At 39.2% G+C, this 23,513-nt stretch overlaps 1 protein-coding gene across 1 annotated transcript; it reads right to left on the bottom strand.

The window, feature by feature from the left end:
* Nucleotides 1–464: 464 nt before the first annotated feature.
* LOC119777866 (heat shock 70 kDa protein 12A-like) lies at nucleotides 465–2,948 on the bottom strand. The gene is made up of 4 exons (XM_038276871.1): nucleotides 2,667–2,948; nucleotides 1,955–2,179; nucleotides 1,711–1,882; nucleotides 465–1,540 (listed from the first exon to the last, which is right to left on the bottom strand). The coding sequence occupies exons 1-4, from the start codon at nucleotides 2,946–2,948 to the stop codon at nucleotides 465–467; spliced, it is 1,755 nt and encodes a 584-aa protein (XP_038132799.1).
* Nucleotides 2,949–23,513: the final 20,565 nt, after the last annotated feature.

Here is a 23,513-nt window from a genome sequence, read left to right as displayed (position 1 = left end):
ACGGGGGCGAGAAACGCAAAAGTAAAGCAATAGTTACTTTTACTAGTAACTAGTTACTTTTATTGTGGAGTAACTCAGTTAGTAACTCAGTTACTTTTTTGGGAGAAGTAACTAGTAACTATACCTGATGACTTTTTCAAAGTAACGTGCCCAACACTGAATATTACTCAAAAAAATCTAAAAAAAATACATAAAGTGGAGTTTTGTTGACAGAAAGGCAAATACCAAACAATAATTCTGCCTTCTAGCTATCCATTGTAAAGAAATGGTGATTTATTTCTAAGAAAATCTCTATTTTGATCCATCACCATATGCAGAGGATTCATATAATCACTTCATTTTATTATTCTTTAATTGATTTAACTATGATTGTTTATATAAATCCTCTTAGCCACATTTGAAGTTCATGGAAAATATGGAGCTGTTATTCAAGGTACATTATCAGTTCCATGTTTAATATGTTGTTATGATACAGTACTGGATCCATCCCTGATGTCATCTTCTGCCTCATCAATGACACATTCTCTGTCTGTGGTCATGAAGTCTATTTTGACTGTTTGCTTCTCTCCACTAATCAGAGTGGTTCCTGTAGCTGTTATCTCTGTTGAGCCAAACTTAATTTCTAGTTTGACTTTATGGTCTCCAGTGATCTCTACAATAAATGAACCAACCTCATCCACTCCCCAATCATCTACATACACTAGATCTTTTCTAAATGACCGGTAGAATATCATTTTCATGTTTCTCTGATCTGCTTTAGCTGTAGAACAAAGGAACTCTCTGGTTTCCTCTGATCCAACATCCTCACCTTCTTCCACTAGTTTCCTGAAAATATCTCTGCTGTATTCCACACCTCCTGCTGTAAATTTCTTGTCTTCCTTGTGTTTCCTCTCATCAAACTTCTCACAAACAGCAAATCCATAAGTATAGGAACTTTTACGAGAAATAACAACCTGTGGGTTTCTACCAAACTCTACAGCTCCCCTCACAATCGCTTCCTGGGCTCTGAAAGGACACAGAAATTCACACTGACGTCTAAACTGATCAATAATGTGCTGCTGCAGTATTTCACTCTGAGCGTACCCCCCCACTAACAGAATGTAATTTATGTTGAGACCAGAGTTGAAGATTTCCCTCAGGTTATGGGTGATGCCCTCCAGACTTTCTTTAAAGAAAGACCTCAGTTTGTCTTGAGAGATTTTGATGTAGTCACCATCCCAGGAAGCGCCGAGGTCTGACTTAATGAAGTTTTTTGTTCCTGACTTTTCTGTAGCCAATGACACAACTTTATATGGGAAGCTGATCTGAATATCTTTATCTACTTGTTTGAGACGGGTAAAATCATACATGATTCTCTGAGCTAAACTGGGAGAGTTTTGTTCAAATTCATCCCAGACTCCATCAGGGAGTATTTCTCTTAGAAAATGTTTAAATTTTCTGTCCACAGTTTGTCCTCCTAGATTGTTTCCAGAGACCTTGTGCAGCTCCTTTAGGGCTCCTCCATCCTGGACTTCATGAACAGTCATGTCAATAGTTCCTCCTTAAAAGGACAGATGGGTATAATGATTGTTTATTTATTCAAACAGTCACATTTATTCAAGTTTCATTTGTATTCATGAAAGATTGCAAATAATAACCATCATCTTTATAATGTTCCTCTGTGTTTGTTATTGAATCAGTGACTCAATGAATCAGAATCACAGACATTACCTCCACAGTCAACAACAATGTACTGAGTCCCTGGAGACTGATCCAGTGACTCTTTGCTGTGGTTCTCAGAGATGAAACCGTCTGATGGAAGCTTCTTACACCAGATAGAAGCAGCTTCTGGCTCCAGAGCAATAATCAGTTTCTCCTCCCCTCCTTCTGTTATGATACCTGCCTACAAAGAAAAAAACTCTTATCCTTTTGAACATCTCTGAACGTCATTGCTCTCTGTTAAATCTGGTTTTACCTGTTTTGCAGCTTCTCTCATGAACTGTTTAGCTGAAGGATCCCAGATGGCAGGAACAGTCAGGACCCAGGTGAAGTCAGAGGCCTTGAAATTCATCCCCCTCGTGTTGGAATTGATGGTTTTTAGAGCATCATCCTTCAGGAATCTCAGGGACTCTGAGAAAATCTTTAATGCCTTCATAAATTTTAAGGTGGCATCTTTAATCTTCAGATCGCTGCTGAGTTTCTGGAAATGTTTATTTAGATGTTAGATACAGCAGTGCAGTTGTATAAGCAGTGAGTATACTCCTAATGTATATTAAATCTTTTTACCCAGCATCTTTAGGAATGAATAACATTTTACTCATGGCTTTGAATATTTTTTAATGTCCTCATGTTTACATTTTTAAACAAATTATTTATCTCCATCTCATATCCTTTTTGTTATCTTCTGGTGTTCAAAGGCCACACTTAATTTATATTAAAGGAAATCTTTTAACTAAAGATCAACAAAATTACCTCCAATGGAATGTGTAGAAATCTAATATATATATATATAAAATATATTTTTTATACTTCATTTGCAACAGATTACACTCTATTAAAGAGTAAATAAGTATGAAATATTAAGTAAGTGAATACTTAGCTAAAGATCAAATTAAAATGCAATATATGCAGCACTTATGATTGCAAATAATACCATGCACTACTGTCTAATAATGTACTGCACTTACTTTGCTGTAGACGTACATCTTAAAGTCTTCGAAAAAATAATGTTTCTTCGCGTCTTCTCCACTCATGTCTTTGTATTTCATTTGGGCTTCATAGCCAAAGCTAAGAAATTCTTCATTCTCATTAAACAAAATGGAGGTTGGAGTCTTTGGGGTGTCAAGGCCATACTCCCTCCCCCATCTTCTTATTTTAGGTTCAATTTCTTTCTCTCTGGAACTGATGTTAAATGCATATCCACTAAATGCTGTCCCAAAGTCTATTGCTATGACAAATGAGTCACCCATTGCAGAAGGAACCTCCTGATAGTCAAGGAATGGAGAAATGTCACTGTGCCATAAAGCAGCAGTCAGACATTTATTGTTCTCTCTGTAAACCACGCCTCCTGGTTGTACTAGTTTATCTTTTTTCTAACAAAAATAAGATCAACATACACCCACATATGTTTGTCTTCTGTGTAATTTAATGCATTTTTTAAGATACAGTTTTGAATGAAACCTTATATACCCTATATAAGTAATAAATTCACACTAGTGATTCAATTAAAACAAGTCTGAAAAAGTTATAATAATAATAATTTACTAAATGATGATTTAGTTCAATAAAATATTGATTTTGAGTTTGTTTTAATTTAATAACAGTACTAAAAAGCAAACTGTTGTAGACAAATTGAAGCACCTTTCTGATGAACAGTGGACCAACATCCCTGTCAACAGCTGCAGAAGTCTGACTGAACATTTCCTAAACTTTACAGAACACTTGATTTAAGTGATTATTACCTCAAAGTGTTGCTCAACAAAACTTTAGTTCAGGAGCTCCACCAGGCATTTTTATTTCTCATTTATTTATTTATTTATTTATTTTGTCAAATCCAATTTATTTTCTAGGAGCTAATTTTTTTCTGTCTTTATTGGAAGCATTTGTAAACCTTCAAGCTCAACTGTATGTACAACAAATACAATGAAAAGAATATGATTACAGAAATAACAGATACTGAAATCTTGTAGACTACTTGAATATTTCCATATTTTTAAGCTGTTAAAGATTCAACTCAAAATGAGCTATATTTAAACCCCACTGTATAAATAAGGATGACCTAAAGTAGTGGGATGTTCTGATTTTCCACATAATATTTCAAATTCAAAGATAAACTGTCAAAACCAATAACATTTTACGTACATAACTTTTGTATACATGTTACTGAAACTTAAACTAAAACACCTGATTGTGTGTTGTTAGTTTAAGTACTAACAAAAGACTGTTCAATGCAATACTGAAAGCATTTCCAAAGCATCCGCATTGCTAAAAACTGACTTCACCAGTTTTCCAATTAATAGGATGTTTTGAATTGAAAATGAAAACAACTGTAACAGATGAACCGATTGAGAGGTATTTCTAGTATGATGGTATCTGTTTCTCTTTAATTCATTTTTCCTGCTTTTTACCTCTCAGGTATGTTGTGTTTTATTTCCAGCTAAAACAGTTTTTCTTTTTTTGTGTTGGTTTTAATGTTCCTTTAGCTGTTAATCTCCTAATCTTTTCTAAAACACTAGAATTGTCTGAATAATTAAACACTTTGATTCAATAACTGAACAATCAGATGTACAATGTGATTGATGACCAACTTTGTGTGACCATGCCAAGAACTTAAAATAGTAACAGTATATTTCAAATATGAGAAGTATAAGAACTATAAGAAGGACATGTAAATCAAAAGTTTTGTTTTAGTCTGTAATTTTTTTTCCACCATGAATGCCTCAACAAAGAGAAGGATGAAATAAATACAACTGATTTTTCTCCTATGGCACCACTTATTCAACAAGTAATTCTAATTTTCATGCCTGAAACTGGCATTATGTTAAAATCCAACGTAACATTTGTTGCTTGTACAGCATGAAAATGAGAATCATTTGCCTTAAAGCCTTGGATTGAGCATGAACCGAGCAGGCCTGTTTATGAAAGAGATTGAACATCAGCTAAAAGTAGCTTTTCTTAAACTAAAGAGTACGTATAACATTAAACTGCATTTTAAAATAGCTTCATTATTATATAATTAGGCATATTCAACTACTCCTGCACTCCATTTGGATTGCTGATTAATCCCAGTTATTAGCAGAGACATTTATCATAGTGTAAGCTATGATTAGCAATGCTAGCCCCGGCACAAGTCATGGATCACCCAGACAGTAAATATCTGTGAAGTTTGGAAACTGAAGCAGAGGGATTGCTTGCAAGAAATAATGTTCACATTCTTGCCATGTGTTTCCAAAGCCAGCTGAAGAGAGTGGAAGACATTTGCATTTATTGCAACTCAACGTAAAAGACATCAGCGGGGAACGCTATCTGATGGGCTTCTAAACCCCGTTAGATAGTGTTCCCCTCTTCTTAACATGGGGGAACGCAATCTGATGCTGTGTAAATATCATCAGGCTGCATTACCTCTACTCATGGGTGTGAAGTTTTTTAACAGGGCGTTCAGATCCGGTGAGTTTATGAAATTAATAACTGGGGATGTCTAATTCTGAAATCCTGGTACTGCAACATCCATCCATCCATCCCGATTTCTCCCTTTCTCCATATAGGCTAACATTAGATCGTTCACGCTCTCCGTAGTTCCACTGTGGTGCGAGCACAGGGCGGCTCCTGTTGCTTGCGCAGTGAATCATGCCACCTAGGCTGTGTAAAGATGAAGGGGAAACCGTATCTGATGGGGAAATGCAGCTCAACGTAACACCTGTATTTCCATCTGGAAAACGCTGTTTTGCTGCTGAAGTCCTCCTCACTCTGCATCTCTTTGTGTGTGCTGTACGTTAACACCCGCCAGTGGAAACACCCACCTACCCAACTGACAGACAGAATCTCACTATACATCAGCCAATCTCATCCTCCCCTCTCTCATGACAAGGCGCGCACGAGTCCTATCATGAAAAAAAGGTTCATTGTGCGACCTTAGTAACGTCCAGTAATGGGGTGTGGGCAATGGCAACTGCGTAATAGTTACAGTCAAAGTAATTAGTTAAATTACACGTTACTAAAAAAAGGTAACGGCGTTAGTAACCCATCACTGAAGGACATAAATTTTAGCCAGATAAAGACTCAGGTCTCCTGTTCATGGCATGAAGGAGGATGTGTAAACTCATTCTTATTCAGGCTGGCACACTTAAAACATTTTATCTCACAAATAGGCCAAGGAAAAATATGTTTCCACACATCTTATTTTTGTCATGAAAGGTCTATGGTATTAACCCACATGCAGAAACACCACCGGAAGCAAAGTAAAAGTTTAACAGAGTTTATTGAAAAACAAACAGAGTGATTAGGAACTGGTTCTGGTACAGGTCCGGGACTTGAATCACTGACATCTGCAGAGATGGATAGTTTGATTAGCCAGGCAGCGAGGTGGCTTGTCATGTGTGTTAATTCAGAATTTACCTAGATGAGGTTCTGGCAGATCCTTTGAGAGAGGGGGGAACCGGTTGGGTCCAAAGACTGTAGATTCAGCAGGGAGCTCAGCGGCAGCAGCGTCTAGCTTCTGACTCGTGAGTGTCAGACCTTGACTTGGTTCCTAGCTCTTCCTTGAGAGCTGTTGAGGAAATCCAGACTGATGTCTTCGGGTTTGGCTTCCTTGGGCGGGCAGGCAGGGTTCCAGACAAAGCTCATCCAGAGCTTCAGACTTTGATCAGGTTTCCAAACTTGGTCAACACTGCGGCGTTGAAGGAAGGTCTGGCTGCTGCTTATGTAGGAAGGTCTCCTGATGGGCTGATGAGTGTCAGGTGTGCTGGAGGGCTCCAGCCCAGGAGACCCACAGCGCACTCTGCTGGAGAAAAGTGGTGAATCTCCAGATCCCAACAGTAACCCCAGTCCCTAACAGAAAACATAAAACAGAAGAGGATTCTTGGCGCCCTCTGGTGGGCAAAGCCCCGGGATCCCAACAATTTTGTTCAAAGTAGCCTTATGAAAATATGGTCAAAGGCATCACGCTGAAAATGTTGTAAAATATTGTGTGTTTGTTTTGGCTAATGCTAATTTGGTCACTATAGTAGCGATGTAAATAGCTACTTCTTCTTTGCAGACCATTGTAGTCTCCCAGTTGATCGGTATCCATAAATAACACAGAGGGGCATTTGACATTATGTCTTGCACAAGTGTGAATTAGTTTATAATTTTCAGCATAATTGTGCCACCAAATGTGACTAGCCAAATTTGAAGCCCTTTTAACTAATCTACTTTGATACATTTCCATGCTCTGAAATAATAAATTATGTTTTAGACTGGTTATTGTCATATATAGTATTGAGCTAAATACAGAATAAAATAAACTATGTCTTTTTTTAACAGTGTCCTGTCTGGTGATGTGGCAGTAAGAATAATTGTCTTAATGCCAAAAATGCCCAACAGATTTTACTTTTAAAAGAGGAGCTGTACGGCTATCGCCATAGTGTTCTGCTTGATTTATGCATAAAAATTGTTTTATTATAAGTATGCAGGGAGTTTTATAGATTATATGGACACTGCAATGTACGTAGAACATTGAAAGGAAAGGGAAAACAGAAAAAAGGAGAAAAGATGAAAGAAAGAGGAGATAAAAGGGAGATAATGATAAAACATTTTCAGTCTGCTTCATCCCCTGCAAAGAGATGTCAAAAGAACAGCACAACCAATGGAAATGGTACAAGATATACAATAACGTAACACCTAGATACTATTGCTGAAGTTATAGTAGTATTATTTAATCTGACATGTATACTGTGTTACCTGGTTGTGGCCAGTTATGCTAAATTTTTGTAATTTGTTATTTCTACCAATTTAGTTTAGTTAATTTAGAACCAAAATGTGTTATTTAGTTTTTTATATTTGGACTTTTTTGAAATAAGTTGTTAATTGTTAGACCCTCCCATTAATTGCCAATTTTTTTATTTATTTTTTTTGCTTTTACAATAAGTCAAGCTGGAAGTGCGTGCAAAAACAAAAATCACCTGTTACCACCCACTGCCTTCGTTGGAAGTTTTGGTATTTTATTTTTGTTGGACCAGAAGGCTGTAAACTTTAAGTAAAAAAATCATCATTTTTTTGTTTTTTGGACCTGCTCGGAAAGCAGGTCCAAGCGGACTTGGATGCCTGAAACTTCAAGGAAATAACTTGGAGAAGACCTACAAAGGTTTTGAGTAAATGCAATACTTTGTTGTAAAGAGCACATACGCTGAACTGCAAAGCAAAAAGTTTGTTTTGCAAAATTTTTTTTTGGACCTGGAGAAAGGAAAATTGTGTTGAACATGGATGAACATGATGAAGGTTTTCCAAAAGAAAAATAACTCTTCAATTAAAAGGTGCAAAGCCAAACTCGGCGTACTAACAAGAAAAATAAATGACATTCATGCTTTAATTGATGCTGGAGAATCAAAGTCCTCCATAGATGAGCATATGATTATTTAGCAGAGTTTATGGACTTGCAATATTCAGTGCAAAAATTGCTTAATGAAGATGAAAAAGAAACCAACCACAGCGGTCCGAAGCAAAGATGATCAGTTTTAAAGAGTTCTTGGATAAAATCGAAAATTAAATGGATGGCAATCCAGATGCACAGAAGAGTGAAGTTTGTTCAGTTTCTGATGTTGAATTAAAGGCGGCATCTCATTACAGCGATGTTGAGCATCTCACAGACTGAGCAAACGATCAGCAAAGACTGAAAGGCTATCTGGGTCAAGAAGGAAACAAGCATGATGTCCAATATAGTGAGTAAAGGTAGTGCGCAGAGTAAGAGTTCCCATGTGGCTTCAATGACGCTTATGGAAGCCAAAGTGGAAAGACCCACTCTGAAAGCAGAGGTGGATGCGCTGCAAAAAAAACATGCGATCGAGCTGGAAGAACTTCAGTTAAAAACAAAAAAAAGAAGCATTAGCTTTGAAAACCAAGCTGGTAAAGGCAGATGCAAAGATGAAAATCTTCAACTGTATGCAGAATCAGAAAAGTCATGTTTCCTGCGCTGATGTTGCAGTTCCTGCAACATCTAGTGAGTTCATACCCACTGCTACAGCTCAAAAGGCTCAAAGAACAAAGAACAGATTGTCTACTCTTGCACCTTTGCCAATGCCCCAAGAGATGCCAAAAAATAAAAAAAATGAAACCAGAAAGGGAAAGCCCCAGACAAGTATCTTCTCAGGTTGATGTTCATAGTAGTGCATAAACAGAGATTATGAAGAAGCAGAATGAAATCACTGAGATGCTTTAAAATAGCAAAGACTGTCACTTCTGCCATCTGTAGAAATCCCTGTGTTTAGTGGAAATCCTTTGCATTTTACGTCCTTTCTTAAGGCATTTGAACAAGGAATAGAAACTAAGACAGATAGCATTCATGACAGGCTGTATTGCTTAGAACAGTTTACCACAGGCCAGCCTAGAGCCCTAGTGAGAAGTTGTATGCACATGAGTCCACAAACTGCTAACTTGGAAGCAAAAAGACTTGAGTGGAACTTTGGTAACAGAGCAAATATAACATCTGCATTTATAGACAAAGCCCTGAATTGGTCAATATTATAGTCTGATTATGCTGCAGCTTTAAGAAAATGGATAAAGCTGGGTTTATTGATGAGATTGAAACTCAACCAATATGATATTTCTTGTTTATAAGTTGCCCTTTAGACTTCGTTAAAAATGGCGACTAATTGTGGTTGACATAGCAAAAGTGTGATGCAGGACAAAGTTTAAAGTTCTCTTTGATTTTTTAGAAAAACAAACAAAGGCTGCGTTAGATCCTGTTTTTGGAGAAGGTCAAACTGAAAAAAAAAACATGGCTTTAAAACCATCAAAACTTCCTTTTAAAACTAAAAACAGTAGTTTTGCCACTTCTGTTGATGTAGTGTCTACAAAACAGAAACAGTACAACGAGAAACAGGTTCAGCTTAACCATGAGGTTACAAAGGTAGAACAAGCTCGGTGCTTATTTTGTGACAGAAATCATTGCATTGAAAAATGTGACTCATTCAAGCAGACAAGTAACCAGGGAAAGGTGACATTTTCTTAAAAGTAAAGGTTTATGTTTTGTTCTGCTTACAGAAGGGGCTCATGAGCAAGAACTGTTCACAACATTTAACATGTCTCACCTGCAATAAAAGCTCCCCTACTGTTCTGCATATTGAACCAACAGAGAAATATTACCAAGCAGTTAAGGCTGAGGGTACAGAGTCACCAATCTCAAATGCTCTAGTATCTTTGAATGTTGGTAGTTACACTGGTGCTGTGTCTAGTGAGTGTGTTCTGCCAGTCGTTCCAGTAAAAGTTAAGTTGGAAAAAGGGACAAAGTGTTGGGATCTGGGGGTCTGTCCACTTTCTCCACCAGAGAGTGTACGAGATCTCCTGGAGCCAGAGCGGATTGCACCACCTGTCGCTCGTCTGCTCATCAGGAGATCAGTATTTAAGGAGGCAGAGGACGTCTCTCTCCATTGCCAGTGTTTGCCAGTTACGGTTAGCAAGCCTGAGCCAACCAGCCTGTCTGAACCTCTGACTCCCTGAAAGCCTGAACCTGATCTGTTTTCTCCTCTCTGCTTCCTAGATTGAACCTGCCTGAAACCTGAAACCCTGAAGAGTTTCTCTGCCTGTAATCAGCCTGTCTGTTCTCTGAAGAACCCTGGAGAATTATTCCTGTCAAAGACCTGCCTGCCAGCTCTCTGAACAAACTGGAAGGGAGTCTCAAAATCTGTAATCTGCCAACACTCAAACCAAGCTCTGCCTCCGCCTAGCGCTCAGCCTCCCGACAGCCTCTGGACCCTCTAGGTTCCCCCCCCTCAGCCGCTCTGCTCAACCCTAGAACAGGTACAGCCCTGCACACTCTCATCCTGCAAATTACCTGGACTTCCACTAACTCCTCTGTCCCCCTCTGCAGTGAACCGACTCGTGACCAGTCCTGGATCCGATTACTCTGTGTGCATTACAGAATCCACTTGTGACCAGACAAGTTCCCATTAAGATCTGTTTATTCATTGTATTCCAACTTCTCAATAAACTTTTGAACTTTTCTCTAGCCTCTGAGTGTTCTGCATGTGGGTTAGGCACCTGAAGCCAAACATGACAGAACCCTCTGGCCAACAGACTAACCCAGCGGAATCACTCCGGAGGATGTTGGAGCAACAACAAACTCTGATTCAGAGCCACGACACCGCCCTCCATGAGTTAAACACACGTCATGACCAAACTAATCGCTCATTACAGGAAATAGCCGGCTATCTTCAGAATGCTACGCCTGGAAAGGAGTCTGTTCAACTTCCGGTTCAAGAAACAAATCGTCCACTCAGGTCAGAACCCAGTCCGTCGTTTCCTGAATTCCGCCCTTCACTTCCTGAAAAGTTTTTTGGCAATCCAAGTAAGTGTAAGGGATTTTTGTTCCAGTGTAAGCTCATTTTTGAGCATTCGCCGACCAGTTTTCCTAATGACAAGAGGAAAATATCCTTTATTCTGTCTCAATTGTCCGGAAAAGCCCTCGAATGGACGGAAGCCCGATTTTCTTCAGAATCTAGTTTTGATTGTACATTTGAACAATTTATCCAAGAGTTCTCGCAAGTATTCATCAAGACACAGACAAGTCCACAGAATCTCGTGGACTTTTGGAATTTAAACAAGGAAATAGAACTGTTGCCGAATTTTCAATCGACTTCCGGATTATAGCTGCTGCTTCCGGATGGAATGAATCTGCGCTTAAAAGCACTTATTTCCATGCTCTAGACGAATCTATTAAAGACGAGCTGGTCACTCTCGATGAACCAGCAACCTTGGAGCAGCTCATCAAGTTAACAATCCGTTTGGATAACAGACTGCGAATCAGATTCAAGTCTAGATTTAGAAGCCATGTTTTTTCTGTTTCTGCCCCAGCAGCTAAGAATAATGACACCTTTTCTTCCTCAGCGTCCTCTTAAGCTGAGTCCAGATCAAAGAGCCGGAATCAACTTGTATCTGTCCCTGTATCTAAGACTCATTACGTCTCTCCATCCACAGAATCCTCTGTAGTTGAGCCAATGCAGATTGGTCACACCAGGCTCACATCCGAGGAGAGGCTAAGAAGGTTTAAGGGGAACCTTTGCATGTACTGTGGATAACCTGGTCACTTTGTTTCTACCTGCCCAGCTAAGGTAAAAGCCGGGGTCTGCCAGAGGAAATGAGGAGTCTGGCGGACCATCTTCAAACTGAGAAATCTCCTCGCCTGCTGTTACCTGCAACTCTGTTTCTCACGGATCAATCCCTCACGCTTTCTGCATTGATAGACTGGTTGTGAGAAAAATCTTATTGACTCCAGTCTGGTTCAACAATTGAACATAGAAACCACTCCATTGAATAAACCTCTGAGAGTTTCGGCCTTCAACGGTAAAAGATTACCTCAGCTCACACACCAAACTAAGCCGCTCGAACTGTTAATCTCCGGCAATCACAGAGAAACAATATCCTTTTTCGTGTTTCCATCAGCCAGTTCATCCATAGTCCTTGGTTTTGACTGGCTTCAACATCATAACCCACACATCAATTGGTCCAAAAGACATGTTGAGTTCTGGTCTGCATCCTGCCATGTTTCCTGTCTCCGTTCCGCCGCACCTTCAACTCAGTCTCTGGCCAGCCGTCAGGAGGCTGACCCGCCTGATCTTTCCTCTGTACCTCCTGACTACCATGACTTGGCACCTGTTTTCAGTAAGGTTAGTGTGCTTTCTCTTCCCCCGCATAGACCTTATGACTGTGCTATTGATCTTCTACCCAGAGCCCCCCTCCCTAACAGTCGGCTCTATAATATCTCCAAGCCCGAGAGGGAGGCCATGGAAAAGTACATTAATGAGTCCTTAGCTGCCGGTATAATTCAGCCTTCCTCTTCTCCTCTCGGGGCCGGTTTCTTCTTCGTTGGAAAGAAGGATGGATCTCTGCAACCTTGTATCGATTACAGAGGTCTAAATCAAATTACAGTTAAGAACAGATACCCTCTACCCCTATTAGCTTCTGCCTTTGAACCCGTCCAAGGAGCTACAATTTTCACCAAGTTGAACTTTAGAAACGCCTATCATCTCCTCAGAATCAGAGAAGGAGATGAATGGAAGACTGCATTTAAAACTCCTCTAGGCCAATTTGAGTACTTAGTGATGCCTTTTGGTCTAACCAAAGCCCCTGCCTGTTTCCAGGCCGTGGTTAATGATGTTTTGAGAGATTTTTTAAATATCTTCGTTTTTGTCTATATTGATGACATTCTGATCTACTCCAAAAACATGTCTGAACATAAGAACCACGTCCTTTTGGTTCTTCAAAGACTCCTTGAAAACAAGCTGTTCGTAAAAGCTGAGAAATGTAAGTTTTATCGTCCTTCTGTTACCTTTTTAGGTTTTGTGCTCGAGGGCGGGCAGGTGAAGCCGTCAGAAGATAAGATCAAGGCGGTTCTGGACTGGCCCAATCCCGAGAACCGTAAACAACTACAAAGGTTTCTGGGGTTTGCAAACTTTACAGAAGGTTCATTTGAAACTACAGTCAGACAGCTCAGCCTCTGACTGCCCTAACATCTGTCAAAAGGACTTTCCACTGGTCTTCGGAGAATGAGGCTGCATTTAACAAACTCAAGGCTCTTTTCTCTAGTGCACCCATCCTCATCCAACCTGACCCCTCCAAGCAGTTCATATTGGAGGTGGATGCTTCTGATTCTGGGGTTGGGGCGGTCTTGTCCCAAGTATCTGATTCTGACCAAAAGGCTCATCCATTCGCATTTTTCTCCTGCAGACTTTCGCCCGCAGAGCAAAATTATGACGTCGGAGACAGAGAACGCCTCGCAATTAAACTGGCTCTGGAAGAATGGCGGCATTGGCTGGAGGGCCCAGAGCATTCCGTTCTGGTATGGACAGATCACAAAAAGTTATCATACATTCAATCTGCCAAACGATCCAATCCCCGTCAGTCCTGTTGGTCTCTGTTTTACTCACGTTTTAACCTGATTATCTCCTACCGGCCTGGTTCCAAGAACATCAAACCTGACTCTCTTTCACGCCTCTATTCCCTTCACAAACCTGAAACACCTCATTCCATTCTCCCTGCCAGCTGTACGGTGGCTACTGTCTCCTGGGAAATCTCCGATCTGATTAAATTGGCCCATTTCTGAACCCGAAGCCTGGAAATGGTCCACCCAACAGAACTTATGTACCCTCTTCTGTCAGGTCCAGTCTCATCCACTGGATGCATTCCGCAAAATTTTCTGCTCACCCCGGTGTAAGCAGAACCATAGCCCTGATCTCTCGCTGTTTCTGGTGGCCATCCCTTCACAAGGATACCAAGGAGTATGTCCAAGCCTGTCCCATCTGCGCTCGCAACAAACCATCCCATCAACCTCCCTCTGGTCTTCTCCATCAGCTACCTGTTCCTTCTCGCCCCTGGTCCCACATCGCCGTGGATTTTGTAACCGGTTTGCCTGCATCCAAAGGTATGATGACCATCTTCACGATCATTGATTGGTTTTTGAAAAGCCTGCCATCTTGTTCCCTTCAGAAAACTTCCGACAGCCTTCCAAACAGCGCAGCTCCTCATCAAGCATGTGTTGAAACTTCATGGAATCCCCCAGGAAATCCTGTCGGACAGAGGGCCTCAATTCACCGCACAGGTCTGGAAACATTTCTGTTCTGCTCTTGACACCAAAATCTCTCTAACTTCAGGTTATCATCAACAATCCAATGGACAAACAGAACGTCTAAACCAAGAACTGGAATCAACCCTCCGATGCTTCACTTCAACCAACCCGATCTACTGGAGCCAATATCTTCACTGGGTAGAATATGCACACAACTCTCACACTTCTTCTGCAACCGGTCTGTCCCCTTTCGAAATCTCCCTAGGATATCAGCCACCCTTGTTCCCCGCCGACGAAAAGGAAATCTCTGTTCCATCAGTTCAGCATCACATCCGCCATTGCCGTAAAATGTGGAAAGACACCATATCTGCTCTGAACCGGAAATCTGCCCAAAATAAGAGATTCGCTGACCGCAAGCTCCCACCTACACACCCGGACAACAGGTTTGGCTCTCCACACGTGACATCCCTCTCAAATCTATGTCCCGTAAACTCTCTCCCAGGTTCATCGGTCCGTATAAAATCGAGACAATCATCAACCCGTCTGCCGTCCGCCTGCATCTGCCATCCTCACTCCGGATCCATCCAACATTCCACGTCTCTCAGATTAAACCTGTCCTGACCAGCCCTTTTTGCCCTTCGTCCGACTCCCCTCCACCCACCCGGGACCTCCACTAACTCCTCTGTCCCCCTCTGCAGTGAACCCACTCATGACAAGTCCTGGATCTGATTACTCTGTGTGCATTTCAGAATTCACTTGTGACCAGACAAGTTCCCATTAGGATCTGTTCATTGTATTCCAGCTTCTCAATAAACCTTTGGACTTTTATCCTGCCTCTGAGTGTTCTGCATGTGGGTTAGGCACCTGAAGCCAAACATGACACAAAGATTGTGGAGACTTATGCCTTTATAGATCCAGACAGCTCTTCAACTTTTTGTACAGAGGCTTTGATGATGCAGTTAAATGCACCTGGAAAAAGGGTTGAAATCATGCTAAAAACCATTGGCCAGGAAAAACCTGTAAGTAGCTATAAAGTATCTGTTTTGGAAGTAGCTGCTTTAAAAGAAAATTAGTACTTGAAGTTGACTGATGTTTATACTCAACAGTCCATTCCTGTCACTAAAGAAAACATCCCAAAAGAGGAAGACTTAAGAAAATGCTGTGCTGACACTCTTTGGCTGGGTTGTTAATGGTCCACTCAATCAGTGAGTGAAGAAGATGGACATGTTACAGGTTCTATTCAGGTAAATCACATCTCTATAAGCAGTTTGGAAGAAATGTTGGTCAGTCAGTATAACCAGGATTTTGTGGAGCACAAGTGTAATGAGCTTTCTGAAATGTCTGTAGAAGACCAAAAGTTCATAGACATCATGTCAAAGTCAGTGGTGCTAAAAGATGGTCATTATCACTTGAAGTTACCTTTTCATAATCAATTCAATTCAGTTTATTTATATAGCGCCAATTCACAACACATGTCATCTAAAGGCACTTTACAGTTCAACCAGATCATACAGTCAAATTGATTCAAAGTTTTCTATCTAAGGAAAACCAGTTGGTTGCATCGACTCATTGACTCAAATGCAATCCCTCTCACGAAGCGTGCTTGAAGCGACAGTGGAGAGGAAAAACTCCCTTTTAACAGGAAGAAACCTCCAACAGAACCAGGCTCAGTGTGAGCGACGATCTGCCGAGGCCGACTGGGGTTTAAGGTGACAGAAGCAGAAATAAAAAAAGCAGTTATAAAAGGCAGCCCCGTCCAGGACACACACAGCCAGGCAAATGAGCTCCGAGCCAGCTCCCATGTCAGAAGATGAAGAGGCCGCATCAAGCCAGTCACAGTGAGAGAAACAGGAATACACTGGAAAACAAGCCGATCTCCAACATCTATAAACAAGGGTGTTAATAGCAGCAGCACAGCTGATATTTCTCTCCAATATGGTGTCACAGCCAAACAGGAACAGACTAGGCAAAGCTAATATGAGTAAAAGCAGAGAGCATAATGTTAGAGATTGAGCTAACATATTCTGCAAAGTGGGAGAATAGAGATAGAATGAAGCAGAATGATGAAAAAGGGGTCCCTATGTCCTCCAGCAGTCTAAGCCTATAGCAGCAGAACTATAGAGATAGCTCAGGATAACCTGAGCCACTCTAACTAGAAGCTTTATCAAAAAGGAAAGTTTTAAGCCTAGCCTTAAAAGTAGACAGGGTGTCTGCCTTACGGACTAAAACTGGTAGTTGGTTCCACAGGAGAGGAGCCTGAGAACTAAAAGATCTGCCTCCCATTCTACTTTTAGAAGATCTAGGAACCACTAGTAAACCTGCAGATTGAGAATGAAGTGCTATTTTAGGAACATAAGGAACAATATAACAATATATTATATAAGATGTTGCTTAACCATTTAAGGCTTTATATGTGAGAAGGAGGATTTTAAATTCTATTCTGGATTTAACAGGAAGCCAATGAGGAGAAGCAAGGATAGGAGAGATATGATCTCTCTTTTTCATTTTCATTTGAACTCTGGCTGCAGAATTTTGGATCAGCTGAAGGCTTTTAACTACAGTTTGTGGACGTCCTGATAGTAAAGAATTACAATAGTCCAGCCTTGAAGTAACAAATGCATGGACTAGTTTCTCAGCATCACCCTTGGACAGGAGTTTTCTAATCTTTGCAATATTCCGCAGATGAAAGAAGGACATTCTGGAAACCTTTTTGATATGGGATTGAAATGACAGGTCTTGATCAAAAACAACACCAAGATTTTTTTTACTTTATTATCTGAAATCTGTTTAATCCCATCCAACTGAAGTGATTGACTAATCAGCCCATTTTTAAAGACTCTGGTCCAAAGACTATAACTTCTGCTTTTTCTGCATTCAGAAGGAGAAAGTTAAGAGTCATCCAGGTTTTTATGTCTTCAAGACATGCCTGTAATCTATGTAATGGGTTAGCTTCATCTGGAATTATAGACAGATATAGCTGGGTATCATCAGCATAACAGCGAAAATTTATCTAATGCTGTCTAATAATTCTACCTGGTCCTAGCACTGATCCCTGTGGTACTCTACAGGTAGCCTTTGAGCATGAGCAAGATTTGTCATTAACGTGAACAAACTGAAATCGATCAGATAGGTAAGATTTAAACCAGTCTAGTGCTGTTCCTTTAATTCCAATAAAATATTCAAGTCTTTCTAAAAGAATATTGTGGTCAACTGTATTAAATGCAGCACTGAGATCCAACAGGACGAGCACAGATACAAGTCCATTATCTGAGGCCATGAGAATATCATTAGTGACTTTCACCAGAGCTGTTTCAGTGCTATGATGAGCTCTAAAGCCAGACTGAAACTCTTCAAAAAGTTCATTATGGTGTAAGTGATCGCAAACTTGTTTGGCAACTACTTTCTTAAGGAATTTAGATAGGAAAGGAAGACTGGATATAGGTCTATAATTGACCAAGTCATCTGGGTCAAGAAACGGTTTCTTAAGCAAAGGTAGAATTACAGCAACCTTAAAAGCCTTTGGTATATATCCCTGTAACAGAGATAGATTAATCACATCTAAAATGGAGGAGGAGATCAAACGGAATACCTCCTTAAATAACCTGTTTGGAACTGGATCTAACATACAAGTTGAAGGCTTAGATGAAGACAACAATTTTGCTAACTCTGAAAGTTCAACTGGATCAAAGCAGTCTAAACCCGGTTCAGATTCCATGACTACCTCAGGTACAATTGTGGTGGTTTTCAATGGTAGAATGTCAAAAAAATCAGGACACCTTCAGTCGATCATCTGATTGCCCCAGGACGGGAGAAGAAGCATTTATTTTATAGATCAAATTGACATGCTGTCCTCAGTACACATAACACAGCGCTTAAACACCTGAACAGAATATATCTGTCTTTTCTCTCTTGCAAGTTCTCGACTCACATACCAATCCTCAGAGCATTTATAGTCTCACCCTTGCACTATGTGTATGCACATGCACAACGGAATATTGCCGACATCTTACTGGAATCCACGTGTGCAGATTTGCGTCAAAGTCACTGCGACCCTCAAGGAATGTTTATACATGATGTTAATGCAGCCTAGGAGACCATGGTGTTACTGAGACTTTCGTTGCTGAGACAGTGTACAAAGAAAGATCATCATTTTCCACATGGCCATGATTCGATTAGTATGGGATCGAAAACCCCTTTTTCGTCCTGTGGGCATCTTTCTCTTTCATTTCATACTCATTTAAGAGGAAACTATCCCATCGACCCATGCTTCCCCCAAACATCCAGCCTTCCTCCGGCGTCGGCCGCAGCACAAATCGTTTTCTTCCTGTGGACTTTGAAAGAGTGTGTGCAGCACTGCACAGAAGTTATTTAATCAGACTGGAATGCGAAGTGACTGTTTCCTGTCTCTATGGAACAAGCAAGAGAGAGGCGGACAGAAAAAGTCTTTCGAAACACAAAGATATTTGAGTAAGTATTAACATACTTTATTCGGCTTTGAGCTAGAACTGTATTTAGTCTGTTTTAGCCTATAATCTGTTTTAAGTCTTTTGTCATCTGCATTTAGGATTCTGATCTGTCTCTATATTAATCTTTAGTGAAGTAAACAGTTTTCATTCTACGCTTCACGTAGAATCATCTAATATAATCTAAAGCATAACTAACCTCTTACATCTATTAATATCATCGGTTCTTCACTTCTTGAACCAGATCTGCTTCTTTGTTCTGCTTCAAGCGTTATTTGTTAGTTTCCTCAAAAGGATAACTTCCTCATATATTGAAGTAAATACATGTTGCTTTTTACCTTTAGGATGTAAGAGTTTTATTTAAAATCCAAGTAACATTTTATACAAAAACATTTCAAACATTATTCTCTATTTCTGTATCTTATTGAGTAAACAGCTAGTCCTAATGCTGGGGGAGAAAAAGTCTAACTTAAATAAACATCCTGGATTATTATTGTGAAACTAGTCTGAATGTTGATTTCTTAGTTTTACTTAAAGTTTTTACAGAGGTACATCTAGTGCATTATTTAAGGATTCATAGAATCTTTAATTTATGGAAATTCATTGTCTTTAAATACTGCATAGGCTCCTGCTGATTTATTTATTTTTTTTTATTTTATGTTGTAGACAGTCTTAATTTAAGTTTCCTGATATATTTACGTTTAGCAGCTTCTTTTGCATTCTCTAATATTTATATTCCATATAGTTTACAGGTACACATGTTAATCTTACATTGTACTTTGTGCCCAGATAATCACTAGGAGGTTCATATTGAAGGTTTCTATTCAATTAATTTGAATCATGACCTATTCTGACATAGTCACATAATTTTCACATGTCTATATCTTCTGATTTAGTTCTTAATACATTAGACTGTTTGTTTTTAAATCACTGAATTTGGGAACAGTTCCAAAGTATTAGCAGCTGAGCTCTATGTAATATCCATTAATCGTTTTCCTACCTTACTATGACATTTGGCACAAACCGTGAGTCTTCCTTCAGAAAAGGTTTCAGGTTTAGCAGCGTCTGTGAAGAGAAACTTAAAGCAGAATAATTAGTACGTTGTTGATGCAGAATGTGCAATTAAAACCTGGTCCACATTGTGTCCTACATTAAGGAGGCTGAGCCTTTGTACTTAAAATAAAACTGGTCTGGAAATGTTTGATCTTTTCCATTCAAACCTTTGATCAATTAATACATCATGTTTATCAACCTTAAACAGAGAATATAGAGATAATGAAGAAAACTGATTTGTAATATTTGAAATACCATCTGTAGATTCACTGTTGGCTGAATCTTTACAAATCATAGCTGGTGGTTTTTCAACTTAACTGTTCCAAAAACAAACTAAAAGTAAAATAAAGGTTCAAACAACATCCCATTGGATTCAGGATGTAACCGTTGTAATGATTTACATAGTGGCAATTAGTAACATATTCTGAACATTTTGAAGCTTATTAATTACTGCTTATAGTTTTCCCAATACTAATTCAGTCTTTGTAAAGTAAACATCAGCAGGTTTACACAGAATGTCAGTGTGAGTTCTGTCCCCCAAAGCTGGAAACAAGCTTTTCTAAGATGAACAGAAAAAAAGAAAAGAAAAGAAAGGACAAAATCTTACTCTAATGTTATTAACTTATCTAAATCTCAGTGTTACTTAATTCTGATTGCATGAACTGATCAGCATGTCTTCTCTAAGTCCTAGACTGTCTCTACTAAGTGTGATATGAGGTATTCTTCCTCATGCTGGTTCTAAGTCTCATAATGTGCTAAGCAAACTTCACATCACTCTATACAAATACTGACCATATTTTGTTAAGCATTTGTTTTAGGAAGTATCTGAACCAGAACGTAATGCATTATGATGTTACAAAATAGCTTTGCTATAAAGAAAATCATGACATTCAAAGGTTTGGAATGCAAGTTTATATTAAGATAATCACAACTGCTCTAAGGCGTTGATTACAAATTTTGATTGTATTTAGTTTGCAATAGATGCTTTAGAATTAGAAGTACAGTTAAACCTATAGGTTGTTTTGTAAGACAGAATAGAAATTATTTTAGACACCATGTAAATGTAAATGTTTTGCTGATCTCTGATGTTGTACATAAATAAACCATAATTCACTTACTCTGACCGTAAAGCTGTGTTAATTTGAATATCTGATGTGTTTGGCTTTTTGCAGTGTTTTCTTCACGTCCAGCAACCAGCAACAGAAACCATCTCCTATTTTGGCCGAGCTTAATAATTAATTGAAGTTTTATTGATCTCAGCAGTGGCTGCCATTGTTGGGCACCAGAGAGCAATCAGGGTTAAGGGTCTTGCTCAGAGACCCAGAGTGGCAGTCCGTGGAAGAGGGTTTCAAACTCGCAACCTCAGGATTCCAAGCTCTATGCCCCAACCACAAGGCCAGCACTTCCCTCCAAGCTTTTCATGTCAGCTGCAGCACTTTCTAGTTCTGCCAGTGTTCTTTGCTCGAGCCGCTTCGGCTAGATGACCGTGATTCCTCCAGTCTCCGCCTCATTCGGTCTCGGCTGCACGGCTTCAGTTCACCAGGCTCACCTCGGCATTTAGTAATCAGCTGGTCACAAGTCTGGAGGACTCTAGTGCAGCTCCGAGCCCCCCCTGGGCTCAAGGCACCGTATCCTAACCTTTCAGCCAAACTCATCCAACTCCTGTGTCTACATACCATTTTTAATTACTCTGTAAATAATAATGCATGTTTTTTATGCCATTTTATGTTTAAGACAACCACAATGTTTTAGATTTAATTAAATTCTCCATGTAAATAATTTGCCTTGTTAATTGTTTTATGAAAGAACAATTTATAAATCATAGTTTTCCAATAGCAAAACCACGTTCCAGCTTTTGCTTCAAGGTGTTAATAGGACTTCATTTTATTTATCTCTTACCTCTAATAATTGTTGAGTTGTATTTTGTCTATCAAGTTTCATCAAAAGTTAATTACATTAAGAAATCCTTAGCATAAATGTAACTTGCTCTTTTTGAAAATTCACCTTTAAGTATTCTTAATAATTAGTGTTTCACTTATTCACTTTGCTACAGTAAGACCAACTTAACTCAGGAGTGCTCTAATTCTGTCATCTATGTGCAAAGAAAGGATTTTGTCTAATCATGTGGGGTTTATCATAATCAAATATAAGCTGCAGAATCAGTCTCTTTACATGCCGTACACAATATCATTCTAGTGTAACGTTCTGTACATTTTTTCAGTTAAAAATGCTTCTAAATCCTTGGGCCCCAGTTTTATGATGATCGCCCCTGTGTGCACTCTAGTGACTGTGCTTCTCCTTCTGCCTCTCAGCGAAAACAAGCAGCTGTGTGTGTGTCAGGCATAATGTGTGTGTGTAGAAAATGTGTGTGTGTTGAGTTTCCGTTTGCCTCGGGACAAAACTCAGAACCATTTTGGACCTTACTTTGGGCGGGAGGTGGGAGGGGGGGAGTTTACAGCACTTTTAGTACAAATTGATTTTCTAACCTTTAACATGTTAATTTCAAGACATAGTAGGATGTAAATATATTAATCAATATATTTCTTATAAAATCGACCATAGTTTTTCACTTTTTATAAACATTTGAAAAAGAAGATCAACACTTTGCATAAATTTCAGCTTCTCTCAAGGTTCACCTCTAGAAATCACAGAAACATCGATAGCATTTGCAAAACAACATAAACAAAATATAACTTAAACCCAAACCCTTTATAATAGAAGTTGTCTAGACCAGATCTTATTTCTTGTACACATTATTTGTATTTTCTTTTTAGAAAGTTTTGTCATTGTTTGTCTTGTAGTATTTTCTGATGACTTTGGTCCCACTCATTACTGAATTACTCAAAACGCATCCAAATAGAACGTGCAGAAATTCGACTTTTTCAGCAACAGGTTTCCTGCATACCTTTCTTATCATATGTCCGGACGTGGATGCATAGAGAGAATCCAGTTCTTCATGGGATTTTATGTTTATTGCCATATTAATCTATGTTTTAACATAACTGTAATCTAATTATCTGCTGTTTAATTCTCCTTTTGATCTGTTTATACTGAAACATAATAGAACTAATATTTTACACCCCAGAAAGACAGTTGACATTGAACAAACAACATAGAACAGACAGACAGACAGACAGACAGACAGACAGACAGACAGACAGACAGACAGACAGACAGACAGACACATGCCGGCTTCTAACATAGTTTTGTTTATAATAATATATAGTCCTATTTAACAGATACAGAACGTCGTGGCATTTTTAGCTTCCAGCGTGTGTGTGTGTGTCAGCGCACACACAGACAGGCTCATAGGAGGAGAGAAGAAAAGGGAGGGGGCTTTTGCTAAGAAAAACTTGTTTTGAAGCTTTTAGATGTTGTCTTACAAATTTTGAAACTTCTCTTATATCCACTGTTTACGTAATAAATTGTTTTATAATAATTAACAACTTTTCGGCCAAGTATGTTTAAACATTGGGCACAGTTAAGCCTTTTCTGTTAGAACAAACGACTGGACAACTATTTTTCATGCAGCTCAGTTATTAGAAAATGTGACGCAGTTAAAATTAAAGTGAAAGCAGACGTCTTTTACAGATATAAAGTGATCACTTTTTTCTTTTGTTTTGTCTTTTATGTTTTTAGACTTATTTATATAATAATTTGCACTTTTTATGTTTTGTTTCCTTATTTAATGACTTTTATTACCTCCTTTTATTTTGACCTCTTATGTCCTCTGGGACACTTAGGAGAGGTTATTAAACATCTCT

This window comes from Cyprinodon tularosa, unplaced genomic scaffold, assembly GCF_016077235.1.
Source record: "Cyprinodon tularosa strain WSP-4 unplaced genomic scaffold, ASM1607723v1 ctg1284, whole genome shotgun sequence".
Classification (NCBI taxonomy): domain Eukaryota; kingdom Metazoa; phylum Chordata; class Actinopteri; order Cyprinodontiformes; family Cyprinodontidae; genus Cyprinodon; species Cyprinodon tularosa.
This window is presented reverse-complemented; position numbering and strand designations above follow the sequence as displayed.